This window comes from Parambassis ranga, chromosome 6 (genome assembly GCF_900634625.1).
Source record: "Parambassis ranga chromosome 6, fParRan2.1, whole genome shotgun sequence".
NCBI classification, from domain to species: Eukaryota; Metazoa; Chordata; class Actinopteri; family Ambassidae; genus Parambassis; species Parambassis ranga.
The window spans coordinates 255,027-271,154 of NC_041027.1; the positions used below are offsets into that span (position 1 = coordinate 255,027).

General features: G+C 39.7%; 1 protein-coding gene across 1 annotated transcript; it reads right to left on the reverse strand.

The window, feature by feature from the left end:
• Positions 1 to 2,212: 2,212 nt before the first annotated feature.
• Positions 2,213 to 14,389, reverse strand: slc7a10b (solute carrier family 7 member 10b). The gene is made up of 11 exons (XM_028407880.1): positions 14,164 to 14,389; positions 10,256 to 10,460; positions 9,292 to 9,443; positions 6,366 to 6,491; positions 6,129 to 6,282; positions 5,723 to 5,846; positions 5,225 to 5,328; positions 5,057 to 5,153; positions 3,675 to 3,824; positions 3,415 to 3,592; positions 2,213 to 3,343 (listed from the first exon to the last, which is right to left on the reverse strand). Exons 1-11 carry the CDS (start codon positions 14,303 to 14,305, stop codon positions 3,213 to 3,215), a joined length of 1,563 nt encoding a protein of 520 aa, XP_028263681.1. The 5' UTR covers positions 14,306 to 14,389; the 3' UTR covers positions 2,213 to 3,212.
• Between the last annotated feature and the right edge of the window lie 1,739 nt (positions 14,390 to 16,128).

The window sequence follows — 16,128 nt, forward strand, 5'->3', positions numbered from 1 at the left end:
AACACTGAAGGAAAAGATGATGACGAATGAAAAGAGAAAGAAACATTAGAGATACTACTTCTGATAAGTATTAGATACTATAATAAAACATAAAAAATGTGAGTACAGAAAAATTAGTTAGAAGTCAGAAGTAGTAGTGGCTTTTTCTTTTTTTGTTTGTGAAAGTGATATTTGGATGACATCAAAGGGCAGTAGATAGCAGAATTCAGCCAAGAACAAGGGCAAATACATTGGCAGTGTTTGTAAAAAAGGGCACATTTATGTCTCATATTGCATTAACATGACTTTATATACATACATATTAAGGTTCTGACATAAAATGGCATTGAGGTGAGAATTACATGTATGATGACCAAAAGTATATTTGCTAGCAATGCTAAGCTTTAGTTAGCTCTTTGCCCTATGAACATTACTTTGTATGCTTTTCGTTTACAGAAAAAATTCGGACTGCTGATATATCAGCGTGTTATAGATATATTGATATAGGCAGACATGCTGGCTGATATGTTGCTTACCTGAAAATTTTATATTTGCAAAACATAATGCAGAAAAAAACATGTAATTTAGGTATGGTGTCATCATCAGATTGTTCTTCAACAAACAGTGTTTCTGTTATTCTCTGCATGAGCAAATATACTGACAATACATTGCTAACTAGTCTGTAAAACACAGTGATAGTAAGTTAATAAATATTATTGTCCCTTTACAGTATAACTCCAACATAACCTTGTCCCTGACAACCCTCATGTATGTGCACATAAAGAAAAACCAACAAGTCAATCATCAACACTGGATCTTAAAATTCGATACTGGCCGGGTTTTACTATGAAGGAATTTATATACTGGATGGCAGAAGATAGGCAGTGGTAGAACAAAGTGCTTCTCAAATAATTAAATGCAATATGTACTTAAATTATGTTAAAATTAAACCAAGTAAATCAGTTAATATACCATATTTAAATATACAAAAGGACTTTTCACACCAAGTTTGAAATTTACACTGCAAGTATATGAACACTTTCATATATATATATGTATGACCATAATGCTATCTATTGTTATCCATGCCTGATCAATAAAAAGAAACAATACCACATAAGGCACCCATTTATTAATATATGTAAAGTACTAAGCTATTTATCTAAGCTAAATGCAACTATAGACCATCAATTCATCATCTGGATCATTAATTTATAAATGCTTTGTAACTGACGGGTTGGATAGCTTAAAGGTAGGGTAGGAGATTTCATTCTGGTGCACTTTTTGTTAAATTAGTGTAACTTCTCTTTACAATCCAATAGCAACCGATTAGTTTGGCAGTTTCGCATTAAAACAAAGAATATTAATCATCTGTGGAAGCTATAAAACGCTAAAAACATTAGCCAATCCTATGAGGCGCCCCTGCGCGTATAGCTGGCTGGTTGTCACTCTCTTCCTGCTCTGCGCGCATCAGAGAGGTACGTGCATGATGGCTGAAGTCACAGACTGGTTGGGAGGCGTGGCTTCAGGATGAGCTCTGAGAGAATAGGGCGTGTGTTTACTTTCAAAATCTGGCTAAAAGTGAATCATTAGTAATGATATATTGACTATTAATAAATGATGCATTAAAAGGTGTTACCAAAAAGTCTCATTGGAACAAAAGCAGCATTCTAACAGCTATTATTCTAACACAGACTGCTGGTCAGGTTAATACTCTTACATCAGCTCACAGATTAGTTCTAGATTTTATCTAAATAATTCACTCTAAACCCACAACTGAAAGTCAACACATGGAAATTAGCACAGAGAAAGAAGAGTTGTTGTCTGGATGTAACAGCCATCCTAGGTGCTGTTCCACTAGCCTTTGAAACTCAATCTCTCATTGAGAGCAACATTTATTGGTGTTTCTGAAAAAGTGAAACGCTTTGTGTTTACATTCTATTATAAATGAGTGTCTACTACAGTGAATAAATGGTGTTAAGATTTCAAACCCTTTGCTGACTTAAAGTTAAAATTTTAGCAACAATGACAACAAATTTACTTTTATTTTCTAGCTATAATTCATCACATTATATTATTGTTTGAGGCCTTCCTACCCGAACTTTGCTGGAGCCATGCCCTTCTCTGCTGACTAATACTGGATTTTGTTGAATTTAAAAAACAAATATGGACACTAGAGTGCCAATATTATTGGCTAATGTGATAACAAAAATATCAGTAATGATGTATACGCAGTGTATATCAGTAGATTTTTTTTTACCAAACATAGCATGCTATAGGTATGGTCATCACATAGTTTGAACTTCAATGTTTACAATACTTTCAGTATTGTTTCAGTTCACACATTCTTTTCATACAGAATATTGGCCAATATATTCATATCAGTATCGCTCCCAAAATCTAATATCACCTGTAATGGACACCATACTATGTCTTGTGCAGTCGATATGGGTGTTACTGTAAATTCACGAGTGGCATAGGGGTGCAACAGATAATGGTGTTTGGCTGTTCATCTGTGTCTGTGTGGCAATGCCCTAGGTACTACAGTGCCCTCCAACATAGCAAAGGCATGCAAGTTAGGTTAAGTGGGGGCTATAAATTGACTGTAGGTGTGAGTTTTGATTGGTTGCTATTGCATTGCCTCTCTGTGAAATCTGCAGTGACCCTACACAGGACAAAGTAGGTTGACCCCTACACAGGATGGATGGATGGATGGATGGATGGATGGATGGATGGATGGATGAAGTCATTTTGTCAACTTAAAACTGATGAACTGAATAGTACTCTGAACCTTCCATTTCCATGCACACATGTAAAAGATCTTGAGTTTGTGGGAAATAGTGTTTGCTTTTTGCATTTTTTTCTGTCTATTCTCTTTTCTGGCTTGGTGTGAAAATACCTTAAGGCACCAGAAAATACCAGCAATATTCAGAAGGAATAGCAATGCACTTTCAGTCAGTTACTGTTGTGTCATGATACAGAGGAAGGGTCCAAAACGAGTCACTTTCACAGCATGAAACTGTTGGCATTAGGTTGTTGTGCTTGGAATCTTAGTAGAGAAAAAATAAAAAGTGTAAGCAACCCGCGCAGAACATCAGGTTTCCTTTGACTGTAGTCTTGTAGGGTCAAAGGTCAGACAGGAAGCTCCCATGGCAGGAACAGGTGTCTGGATTTACATAATGATAGAATAAAAGCAGGAGAACAACAAAGATCTTCATGTATTTGTAACAGTTTTAAGAATTGGCAGAAAAACTGCTCCTGCCTGATGCCCGGTCAGTCCATTCTGAAGGGCTGGCAATCTCAATGGGGTCAATCTGAGGAAAGACCACAAAACACAACCTCTGGCCCACGTACGTGGCACGTTCTGTGGAGAAACCAGTCGGGGTTATACACAACAAAGATAAGATCAGATTTTCCAATTTTCTAGACACTCACCAATGAAGTTGAAAATACACTTGGGTTTTTCTTTCCAGTGGACACCCAGGAAGTAGACAGGTACGCCAGTAAGCATGATGACCAGACCGACACCACAAACCACAGGTTCTGAGTAAAGACTGAACCCTAGCAGCAGTGCCCAGAACATCAAGTAGCACAAAGGAACCAGCAGGTTCACCTGAAGAGGGAGACACAAAGCAAACACAAGGTTTACAGATTTAAACAGCTCATAATTCACTTTGGCAGCTTGGTGGTTGTACCTTGATGGGTCTGTACAGGTTGGGTTTCTTCCAGCGGTAGTAAAGAAGGCCTGCAATAGTGACACCATAAGACAGGTAGTTGATGAAGGAGACGTAGTTGATCAGGTTGTGTGTTTCTCCGATGCAGAGAATGACAATGGTGGCAGCACACTGTAAAATACAGCAAGGCATGCATGCGAAAGGAGCATTAAAACACTTATTTTATATGATTCATAAGACCAAAAAATAACCCTGATGATGTAAAAAGTTGAATAAGGCAACTTTTGTGCATGCATGCTTGTGTAAATGCACATGTGTTGATGAAGATTCTCAGTCATCAAGGTCATTTTCATTCAAAGGGGTTGAAGCAAGGCATCTGGACTTGTAGAGTTTCAGCTTCATCAGTTCTATGGGGACACATGGTTTATATGTACTGGACGACCTCAGTGGTCTGTGTGAAACTCACAATAGCTCTAAATGTCTCCATACTTAAGTATGGGAACTGCTTAGAGAAGCAGCAAAATGTCTTATAGAAAACTCTATATGTCCAGTTGCCTCACTTCAACCCTTTGAACACTCCTGGACTTTGACTAGACCATTCCAAAACCTTGATTCTTTTATTTTTAGTCATTCCTGCTGTGTTTTGGATCATTGTTCAGTTGTATGACCCAGTTTCCACAAAGCTTTAACTGTCAGACAGATGTCCTCACATTTGTCTCTAGAATCCTCTGGTATACAGAGGAGTTCATGGTCCACTCAATGACTGCAAGGTGTCCAGGTCCTGTAGCTGCAAAACAAGCCCAAACCATCAGTCCTCCACCACCGTGCTTGACAGTGTGTATGAGGTGTTTCGTTTTCAGCAGACATGGTGGTGAGCATTAAGACCAAACAACTCAACAAACTCCGCTTTGGTCTCATGTGTCCATAGGACATTGTTCCACAAGTGTTGTTCTTTGTTGCAGTTGCAGATGCAGTTTAGTGAACCTCAGTCCTGCTTCCATGTGCTTTTTAGACAGAAGACAAACAAACTCAAACAAACGGTACTTGTTCAGGCTTCTTCTAATTGTGCTGTCACATTGCAGCAACAGTTGCTTCTCTAACATTATTGTTTAGGTCTTTCTCTCTTGTCATTGTGTCAACACACACCTGAAGGCTCAAGAGCAGAAAACTGTCAAAGCATCTGTTTTTATAGAGGTCTGTACACCTGCTGATGATCAATTCATCAGGGACTGATGATCAGCAGCACCTGCTGCAGCTCAACTAATTAAATCCTATGGAAGCCGTAAGAGGGGACACACTATTTAACTGATTTTAGTTTTCTTTTTGGCGTCCATGTAGAATCAAGAGAGGGGCTAAACATGTGTGTACAGCAGGTAACAGAATAAAAACAGTATTATACATACACAAACCAGCAGGGCAGGGATAGGGGTACATTTCCTATAGTGGATCATAGCCAGCAAACTGGGCAGGTGACCCTCTCTGGCTCCTGAGAAACACAACCTGCCAGAGAAAACACCAAACAGACTATCAGCAGGTGCCTCCAAGGAGCAGAAACTAGCAATCAGACTCACCTGGAGGAGGTGAATAGGTAGCCATTGATTCCTCCGAAAGTGGACAGAGCCACAGAAATGGGCATCACTACAGAGAAGACTCCCAGCAGCTTCTCACCAAACGTCTGAACAGCAGAACAACAGAGAGGATCAGTAGGACATATTTTAGAAAAGCATATAGCTTCTTATTTCTGGCGATTGTACTTATAATCATAAAAGTGTTGTTCATTAGTGAAGATTATCCTGCCAAATAAAACATGAATCACAACTTTCCTTTTTTATGCAATAATTCAGAAGCCATGGGGAAAATCCCCTTTATTGTCAAGGGAACCCATGAGATGCTAACCAGGCCATTAAAAAATATATTATCGACGCAGCAATTCATTTAAGCTACAATTTAGGTGTTCTGTCCTTTGTCCTCTGGCTAACAAATATTTTTGTTATGATTTATCCTTGAATAAATACATAAAAGTGACAGCACACATTTGCCACCAGTCATTGTTATTATGCATTACTCACTACAGCCACAGCATTGGATGACAGCAGCTCCTCGGGTGACATGGAGGAGAAGTAGGCGATGTTGGTGAGCGTGTACACAAAGGTAACCAATGGAATGGAGATGTAGATGGCACGAGGTAGATTCCTGACCGAGGCCACACACCATGCACAGACGATACAGTAAAAACCCAGAAATCCATAAAACATGCATTAAAGCTGATCACAGGCAAAAACAAAGCTAAAGAAAAACAAAAGCCAGAGGCAAAATGCACCAGGTTCCTTTAACTAAAATAATAGTTACACACAAGAAATGGATTTCCTTCCTGCAAATTCAACAAAATTAAACTGAAACCCTTTCCAAGCAAATGTCCACAGGAGAAGCAGACCACTTTCTGAGATGTTGTATGGTGATAAGAAGCATATTCACCTTCTGGGTTCAACTACTTCTTCTGTGACATAGTTGAGGAAGTTCCATCCACTGAAGGCAAAGGATGCCTGCAGGAAGGCCAGCGCAATCTGTCCAACTGTTGGTGTACTTTCCAGTGAAAATGCCACCTGAGGAGTCAGGGCCTCATAGTGTCCTGGCAAATAAAGAGGAGTTTTGAGTATTTTCTTTTACATTCAGGGATAAGTTAAGTTTATGGGCACAGGCTGAGAGTTTTACCATTGAAAATCTGGATGAGACCAACTACGATGATGAGACCCAAGGCCATTAGCTTTCCCACAGTGAAGACGTCCTGGATCCTGGTGGCCATTCGAACGCTGAAGCAGTTCACCCAAGTTAGCAGTACTGAGAGGGAAACAGATTACACTTCAGGTGTAAATATTATTATTTAAGATGTTCCATTGTATTTAAAATACATCCATCCAGTTTCTCAACCCACTTGGTCCTGTTCTACACTTTCACAGGGAGGCTGGAGCCTTTCCCAGCTGTCAGTGGAAGAGAGGCAGGAAACACTCTGCACAGGTTGCCAGTCTATCACAGGGAGATAGACCAACAACTACTCACACTCACACCTACGGCCAGTTTAGAGCCCCAGTTAACCTAACAGGCATTGCTTTTTCCGTGTGAACGAGGGAGCTGCATTACAGAAAGGCCACAGCCAGATTCAAAGTAGGAATGAGGAACCTGAATGCTAACTGTGACATACTGTTTAGACATATTTTTATTTTCAGGATCAAAAGCTTTTATTAATTGTTGTGCAATGATGTAACTTCTGTTAATGAAGTTGTTCTGATATGTGCTGTGGTATCAACTGAATAATTAAGGAAATAAAACAATGTGGCCTAAGGAGTCAAATGAAAATGTGGTGTTTAACCATCACATGACATCACATGATCTAAAAAGCACAACAGCTAACAGTAACAAAATGGCTAATGTTAACTAACCATGCTAACTAAATAATCAATGAGCTCATTCAATGTTCTCGTATAACAACTTGTAAATCCACATTTTTGTAATTTGTAAAGTAGTCACTGTGCTGGTGTGGCAGAGATACACATACATACACATACACATAAGATAAAGAGAAAGTAGTAACAGTTCTAATTGTGAGTTTGAAAAGTAAAATAGGTAGAGTGGTCCTTTAATAAAACAGGTGGAAGCACAAGGTTCTAAGCCTTCTCTTTCTCTTGCCGACAGTAGGCGGCAGCAGCCAGTTGCCATGGGAGGCAGGAATGTGGGAAACAGGAGAGCGAGGGAGGGCATGATTGTTTCACCTCGTCCATCATTGTCATCGGTTTTGCCTCACTCTCTCTCATGGTGGGCTCGCTCCACAGCACAAAGACGAGCTGCCAGCCCCACAAAACAAACCACTTCCGTTGCGAGGGGCTAAACAAAACCGCATGGGTCCCCTATGCCACCCTCTCCGAGGGAGCCTGGTGGAGCTCACGTTTTAGGATTCAGTCCCAAAAAACAAGTGTGAATGATGGCAACAGAGGTGAGGAATCACACGCCGTTTCACCTCAGTGACTTTTGGTCTGAGGCCAGCTGTTATTTAGTGATTACACAAAGAGGCTGTGTGGATTAATTGTAGCAGGTACTCTCAGGCAAGACACCAAGTAATTAGGCAGCCTAACAGGTCTACAATGAGCTCCTCCATGACATCCATGACATCTGCTCTTCTGTCACTGTCCTCACAGTCCTAACACAGCTCTCTTCCCATATATATTTGATGTGAATCATCTGAATTTTCGTTAAATTGCTATGTCCAGTAGCCAAAAATTACAGAAGGTAGTATTGTTAATATTGACTCAAGCAAGCAAATTCATCTTAGCCAGCCAGTCAGTTGTAATGCAGCTATTCTAGTCATACTGGGCTTATGATTCATAAAATAAGTGTAACTTTTGCAACATAGTGCAGGGCAAACAACTCCTGCTCTCATAGCAGACATATAAAGTGCAGTTTATTTAAGGGCCACAGGTGGCACTATAAATAAGCACTGTCTCCTTAATCAATGACTATCCAGATATCTTATTAATTTCAATTTGGGTATCAAGACATTTATTTGTTTCATTTATAAGTGTTAGTTATAGTTTTGCATTAATTACATTGAGCTACAATAATTTAACAGCATAAGAGGAAGAGGATCTATAGACAGTGGGGTGTCAGCTGGGTTACAAGCACACGCTTATAAACATCTGATGCACATTTCTCCACACCTACAAGTGATTCTTCTCCTTTACCATATACAGCTGAAGGCACTATAAAAGTAAAGGATAGTAAGGCCTATGTTCACCTCAGGGATGCTTATTATTTGAGTGTCCCAGTATGTGCAAATAAACTCACATCATTTGGGACCAGTGACAGTATAACAGAATGACAATGTGACAATTTTTTCTCTATTGTACAAGAGGTGAAGCCTCTTCACCAAACACTCATTCACTTTCCCATCAATTCAGTAGCTTGACTGCTTCATTAGATACTGCAACATTACTTCCTCCTTTCTTAGCCAACAATAACTATTTTTAGAGTTGAATTTATAATAAAAAACATAGACAAGTGATAGAAACTAACAAGCTATAAACTATATGTCACAGAGAAAAATAAAAGTATTTGAGGAACACTATTATTTTTAGTTGGGGCCTCCATGTCTTACATGGTGGAGGTTTACGACATATACTGCAACCAGCCACCAGAGGGCAATCCAGATGTTTTCGGGATCAATTTTGTCCATCTTTATACAGTCTCTATCTATGGAGAATAAAATGCATTTTTCTTACTACAAATTTTTTTCTATTATTTAAATAAAATAATCATGTCATTTTATTTTAGCATATTTTCACTTCACAGTTCTTCTATCCTGTCTCCTCCCTCCAGGATGCAATGCGTTTTCTATGACAATTATAAAACACATTTGCTTTCTGTTATATAAGAGAGACCTCTCATGTGGCTGCATCCTCCAGTATCAAGTAGTACTGCTGAGAAAAAAAGAGTAGGCATCCACCAAAAAGCAGCAGCACAGCAAGACCACAAGGCACCATGTCATCTATCATGAATGATGCAAACATCCTGTCTGATGGACATTTTCAGTTGTTCAGCTCTGTTTTAGTGTTTTTTCACACACATTCAAGAATTCACACTCACTCACAGAGACAGGTGGCAGACAGCATCCGTGTTGCCATGTAGGGGGGAACACAATTTGGAAAGACAGGCTGCAGGACGTAACTGGAGAAGGTGAGAGCGATGACAGCCAGTGTGGTCGGGTACATGATGAGGACGGCGCTCCACAGCAGGAGAAACCTGCAGGAGAATAGGACCATTGGTGGTATGAGATTCCATATCCTCTATTAGTAAAACTAAAACTAATAACTATAATGTTTTTGCTTTCATTGCAAGTGTAACTGATGTTTTTTATTTTTGGTTGCTTTCTAAATGCGTCACTCTTGGCTGTCACCTCTTTGAATTCCATGAGCAATGCACCCTATTTAGAGACACTTAGACTTAGCATAACATGTAGCATGAAAACAATACAATTTCTGTGTATATATTGCTATTTACCATTGTTGCTTAAAAAAAGAGCCTAATAAAAAAATTGTCAAGGGTAAATATGTAAATCAGAAGAATGTCATATAGAAGATCAGGTCTACAGGTCTGCAATGTTATGTCAAAAGTTGCTGTCCCACTTTTGAGGCAACAAAAAAAACTAATAACATTTAATATACATTTACACCACTAACCTGATAACACTTATAATTTTGTGTGGACTTCAGAAGGGGTACTTCCTTGACGATATGTATGACCTCAAAAAACATGTCATGTGATTTCATTTAAATGACACTACTGCTTGGAGTGTCATGTTCAATTTAATGTTGTAGAAGAAGACATAAATGTACTGGTTTAGGTGTCCCACATTAATCAGTGGTCCACATTAGTAGTTATTACACACAAATTACACTAATGAGAGCAAAACGGCCTGTTATTACTACATGAACATAAGATAAGAGGTCATTTCCTTGGTTTTATTATCAGCAACAATCTTATCAGATATAATCATCATCATCATCATCATCATAATATATAGCAGACATTGTCTATGGAATGGTTTTACTCACCCCATCAGGCCACCGAATATTTCTGTTACATAGGAGTAGTCCCCTCCAGATTTGGGAATAGTTACACCCAATTCGGCATAGCAGAGGGAGCCAAGTGCAGCGATGCAACCTCCCAGTACCCAGACCACTAATGCCAAACCCACCGACCCTGAGTGCTCCAGTACCCCTTTGGGAGAGATGAAGATTCCAGAGCCGATGATGTTACCTGAGGAACAGAAGAAGATATAAGTTCCTGACAAAGACTCATTTCTGTACTTATTGCCAGTGCATGTTTTTAGATGCAGTGGTTTATCTGTGGATGCTCTCATTCATCCAGGTCATGGATGATGCAGTGGTTTCTACATGCATTTTCGTTAAGGAGTATCACTTTATCTAGGTATAGATCACTTTGACATTTTCGCAAAGCTATATTGTTCGTTCCAATGTATCTGTGATGCCTGTGTAACTATCTCAAGGCCTTATCGCCCTAGAAGTTCATGAGGATGTTCCGTCTTATAGCTGGGTAAAGCCGAATGTAGAATTCAAACCTGGCAGAGAAAAACTGGAAGATGTCCAGAGACCACTGACAAGCTCCATGGGACAAGCTGGATGGTTGATGAAAACTAACTCTACATGAGCTAAATGGTCAGCCTGCTGGTTCATAGGACCTAATCAGGCTAGCTATTTTTGAGATGGATTGTGATTTTTACAGCAAGAATGCAAAGGTGGCCTACCCAGAAAAAGTTCATTTAATTTTAAAAAGTTCTATTACAGTGGCCCTCTTATAAGATTCATCATGGGAGTCAACCAAAGGAGTGCTCCGACCTTTAAACCTACCTCAGATTGAGGCTTGTTTCATTTGTCAACTTCTCATGGTTGTGCATGGTACTGCATACCGTATGTCCACACAGCACACATGCTTTTCACGCGTGACTTGTATAAAGGCTCTCACATGGTAAACATCCATCACACAGAACATCTCCACCCTAAACTTGTGGAGACTCTTGAGCAACTGCAGTCATTCAATCCGAACTGGTCTCTCCGAGTTTATACTGAGGGCAATCAAGCACAAAGGGCTCTATAACAGAGTGAGTTAGCTAAGAAGGTAAAGGCCATCACTCAGCACAGAGACAATCCCTTCTGCCCAGAGCCTCTGTATGCAGTGTAGAGTACCAGCAGGTCCGACACATTCAGACTACAGCAGTACCAGTAGCATGGCAGAAGGCAGCCAAGTGGCACACACAGCCATTATATAACCAGACATAAATTATCTACTCCGGTCTGCTGAGGTGGGAAGTGACTCTGTCACTTCTGCATCACTTTATTCCTGCAGCTTCTTAACACACGGGACAAATAGGGACAAAGAAGTCACGTATAAGGATCAAGATCTTGGTAAAGATGTAGACATGACTTTTCATGCTGATCCTGGTCTGGTGTGCAGAGCAACCAGCTTTCAGTCTCTCTGAGAATAGAAAGGTGCTTCAGCATTCAGCACACAGGACTGTTGATCTAGGGAACAATTTAAAAAAAGTGTGCAAGAGGCTTATTGTGCCAAGAGCTGCAACAAAAACCAGAGTTAGCAGTGGACTGTTTTTGGTCATGACAAAAGGTCCACATAAAAAAATGTTGTAGTTTTACAATAAAGGTGACATGAGTGCAATATTTGTTCCTTAAACGTGTGTTACTGTTGTGTTGAATTTATGATGTACCTACATCATAGGCTGACACCACACATCTTGGTGACTCAGACCAAACAGATTTTTCTGAAGTTCACCTTGTCACAGTGGAACTCATGGAACAGAATTCACAGTTGTGTTTTTTATTGCTTTTTTTCTGATTTTCTGAACTAAGGTAGCTAGTATATCACAGCTCACTTCTAATAGTTACTCTGATGCACATTCTTCTGTAAAGCTGTGACTAAGCTGTGCACTGCAATGTGTCTCTATCTATCTGGTAGTCTTTCAACAGCTTCAGACACTGCTGGCTCCTATGCAACCACCTGCCTTCAACATGCAATGGTGTCAAATACTGCCGGTCGCACAAAAATTTAAATGTTTAGAGCGGAAATAAATGTTTGCAACCTGGTACAACAAAAATCAGTCTTTGCTGATAATTTCTCCCCGCCTGCCTGCTTTGCTCACACTCCAGCTGGATTGACCAGGAGTTTAGACAAACTCTAGCAACCTGTAGCCGCTAGCAACATGGTGACAGTTGAAGCCTCTTACATGGACTCAAAACAGCTGAGAAACATTTGGTTAACTAAATTAACCCACACACCTTTTTCTGCATTATGCTCCTTGAAAAAAAAATCAGAGTGGTGCTGGCAGCAGACTGAGACTGCATTAGTACCAGTAATACAGAATAGTGTACACTCTGTGATTTCTTCAAAGGTTTTCATTCAAAACATATTTGTCATTGATATACTCTCATCATGTAACAGTAAACCTGTTTGCTTTTATACTAGAAAAGGAAGATGTGTATCTCACCTACTCTCCCCAGCAAGTCCTAGTCATACATACAACTGTATCATAAAGTCATTGCTCATTTGCATTGTTTTGCTTTCTTGCTTTCTTTGCTCTGCTTGTTCTCTTATGATAAATATGATTTAAAAACAATCTACATCTTTTATAAATGAGAAGTTTATCTAAAACATACACAAGACTTCAGCAATCTGAGTATAATATGGTATATTATAGTGTGTTGTCTGATATTTTTTGCAGAACATATTTTAAAAAATATTTTTATGTATGTGAGATCACATTAGTTTGAACTGCTTTATTGTAAAATAATACTCTCAGCACTGTCTGCAGCACATGTAGCTGAGCAGAGCAGAGCATCACTGGAAATGTGTTTTTTTAATATTATAATTGTCATATTTATGTGCATATTTACGTACAATATGCAAGTATATATCGACAAAACTTATATGGACAAATGTATCTGGACAGCAGCCACCATATGTGTCACCCTCTATTTATATAGTTCCCTTTCCAAGTCCTTTTACAAGCCAACAAACACACAAAGTTCTTATCTTATTATTCCTTATGTGTTCTAAAGAAACAATTATTTAACGAATGGAAGTGGGATGTGTCAGTTAATGATGCAAACGATCATCAGCTGCAGATCTTGCAGAGAAATCTGCTGCACCTTTACAACTAAAAACAGATCAGCAGTATACTGAAGCTGCACATGGTGTCCATTAACATTTAGTCACAACCAAAGCAAACAACTGACACTAAATGACACAACAAGACATAACTTGATTATTTGTATTTTTATTTTAGATACTTTAATAATCCCAGAGGGAAATTGTTTTTAAGGCTGCTGCCAAGCAGTGTCATACAATGACCAGCAAGGCACGCCACACCAGTGAGTACACTGGAGGCAGAGCAGGTAAAGTGTCTTGCCCAAGGACACACAACAGTGACTAGGGAGGAGAACCACCAACCTTATTGGACAACCCTGCTATACCACTGAGCCACTGCTGCCCATGAAGGAAAGAATTCTTTATTGTGTAAGATAATGAGCAACACAACCTCAACCTGACTGTTTCTGTAAGACTACTGTGCTTACGTATGTTTAGAGGTCTCTCTCACTCATTCTGCTGCAGCAGACAATGTTCTTCTGCATGACCACCAGCCTGAACTTCATAGTCTATAAGGCCCTATTTTAGCCACGTAAGCACTACAACTCACTTTGATGTGCACCCACAACAAACATGGAGTCTCTCATCTTCTCAAAAACCAGTGCCACAAACTTATTAGTTTACTAGTTTTTGATTAACATTCCACTGAGAAGTATCATTTTAGCACTTAATCTCTGCGCAGTGTGTAAAATGAACGCCTGAAGCTGTTCTAAAAGTTTCTCAGTAATAAAGAAAAAAGGCAGAACTGATCCTCAGTGGCAGCTCTCTTGTTTTCCAGCCTCACCTATGATGATGGTGCAGGCGCTCAGCAGCCCGATCTCCTTCTTAAGAGTCACTCTATCGGGAATTTTCTTCTTCTTCTTGCGGTCCGTCGCGGTGCCTTGCGGCCGGGAGGAGATGCTGCTGCTGCCGTTCTGTCCATCCATGTCCGCCTTCCCCGGGTCCAGTCCGGTCCGTCCAGTCCAATGTGTTCCTCCTCCAGTACTCCTAGTGCTCCTGTCCTCTCCTCATTCCGCATTCATGCAGACTGAATGGGCTGCGCTTGCGCAACAACCTGCCGCTGTCCAGGGTAGAATGTTAAATACCCAGGGATCACCATGAGGCGTTCAGGGACACCGGGAGGAACGCTCGGTCTCCGGGTTAAGTGTCCTTTCGGTATCTGAATCTTTCAGCTCCAACGGAGGAAATTTTGTGCAACAAACTCCAAATAATTTTATAATTACGTCAAGGTAACTACACCATGACAGTTTTGGTAAGTAAATAAAATATGTATAGTAGATAGTAGAACCATTTTATTTGATGAATGTAAATTAAAATGTAATATATCCCAACAATCTGAAAAGGCTATTTTTTTACAAAATCCAAAAGATTTCTTATGACAATATAAGTATGGTGTCAACAAACAGCTGTAGATTGAAAATATACTGCTACAATGTTAATACAATTACTATTACACACACACATATTCCCCTCAAAAATCTACTCAATGTCAGAATGTGGAGGAACAGAATTTAGGAGCTGATTGCTATTTGCTACTTAGAAAATTTACTGGTAGTCTGGTTTTATTTAATACTTCAAAACATCAGATCAATGTGCAGATTTAATGAGGCATTGGCGATCAACCCCACCCCATATATACAACTTTTTATGCCTCACACCTCTCACCAGGTGGTTGATGTGCATCTCTGCCAGTTATTTATCTTTTGTTATAATGACCCCCCACCCCACCCAAACAAAACAAAAAATCTAAACATTTCCAGGGATCCCATCTTTGTATAATAGAATACACTTGCATATCAGTAATATATTAGCTGATTCTTGAAAGGTATTATTGAGACACATCAGTCATGCTCCTCCTACTCATTCACATTAATAGTAAATGAGGAGCAGTAAACCTCCTGGACATGCATTACCCCTTGACCTCTGAAAATTCTCATTTATATGCATGAAAAATATTTATTCTTTTCACAAATGAGGAAACAGAAGAGAGAAGAAGGAAGCCTGTTTGTAAATAACAGAAAAAAATTACAAACGTATTGATTTTATTTGTTGTGGATGCAAAGTACAGAGTGCAAATATTGAAAATGTGTGACACAGGAACTGTAAAACAGGGCAGTGAATTGTGGGAGAAAAATCCAACATGATGCAAGACTCTAGCACTACCACGAGGTTCACTGTAGCTGAAGTTTATTCCTACAGATACTTAATTATTCCCTATTGTAATTAGGGCCCGAGTAGGAAACGCCCTATTGAAATGTAAGGAGTTAAATTCCCTATTCTCCTTCCACCCACGGAATCGCGATTTTGACCCCCTGAACGTGCTCAAAAACCCACCAAATTTCACAGAAAATTATCCCCCGACGAAAACGCAACTTGACATTGTCACCATTGGCAGGCGTGGCCTCATGGCTCTGCAGCGCCCCCTAAAGTGTGAATATATTCACTGCAACTGTTATCAAAAAGGCAGCTTAATGTTACACCGTGTGGGCCTATTGTAATTGTAAGTGTTATTATTAGGGCCCGAGCACCGAGTGGTGCGAAGGCCCTATTGTAATTGTAATGTTTTTTTAGGGCCCGAGCACAAAACGTGCGAGAGCCCTATTGAAATGTAAGCGTTTATTATTATTATAAGGGTCCGAGCACCGAATGGTGCAAGAGCCCTATTGAAATGCAAGCGTTTCTTATTATTAGGGCCCGAGCACGAAACGTGCGAGAGCCTTATTGAAATGCAAGCGTTTATTATTATTAT

What these genes read in the sequence shown, in the direction of transcription:
- slc7a10b (XM_028407880.1), bottom strand. Translation starts at nt 14,305, where the DNA reads ATGGATGGACAGAACGGCAGCAGCAGCATCTCCTCCCGGCCGCAAGGC. An exon ending in CGCCTGCACCATCATCATAG is followed by an intron (nt 10,461 to 14,163) that starts GTGAGGCTGGAA and finishes TCTGTTCCTCAG; the next exon opens with GTAACATCATCGGCTCTGGA. An exon ending in TACCTATTCACCTCCTCCAG is followed by an intron (nt 5,154 to 5,224) that starts GTGAGTCTGATT and finishes TTTCTCTGGCAG; the next exon opens with GTTGTGTTTCTCAGGAGCCA.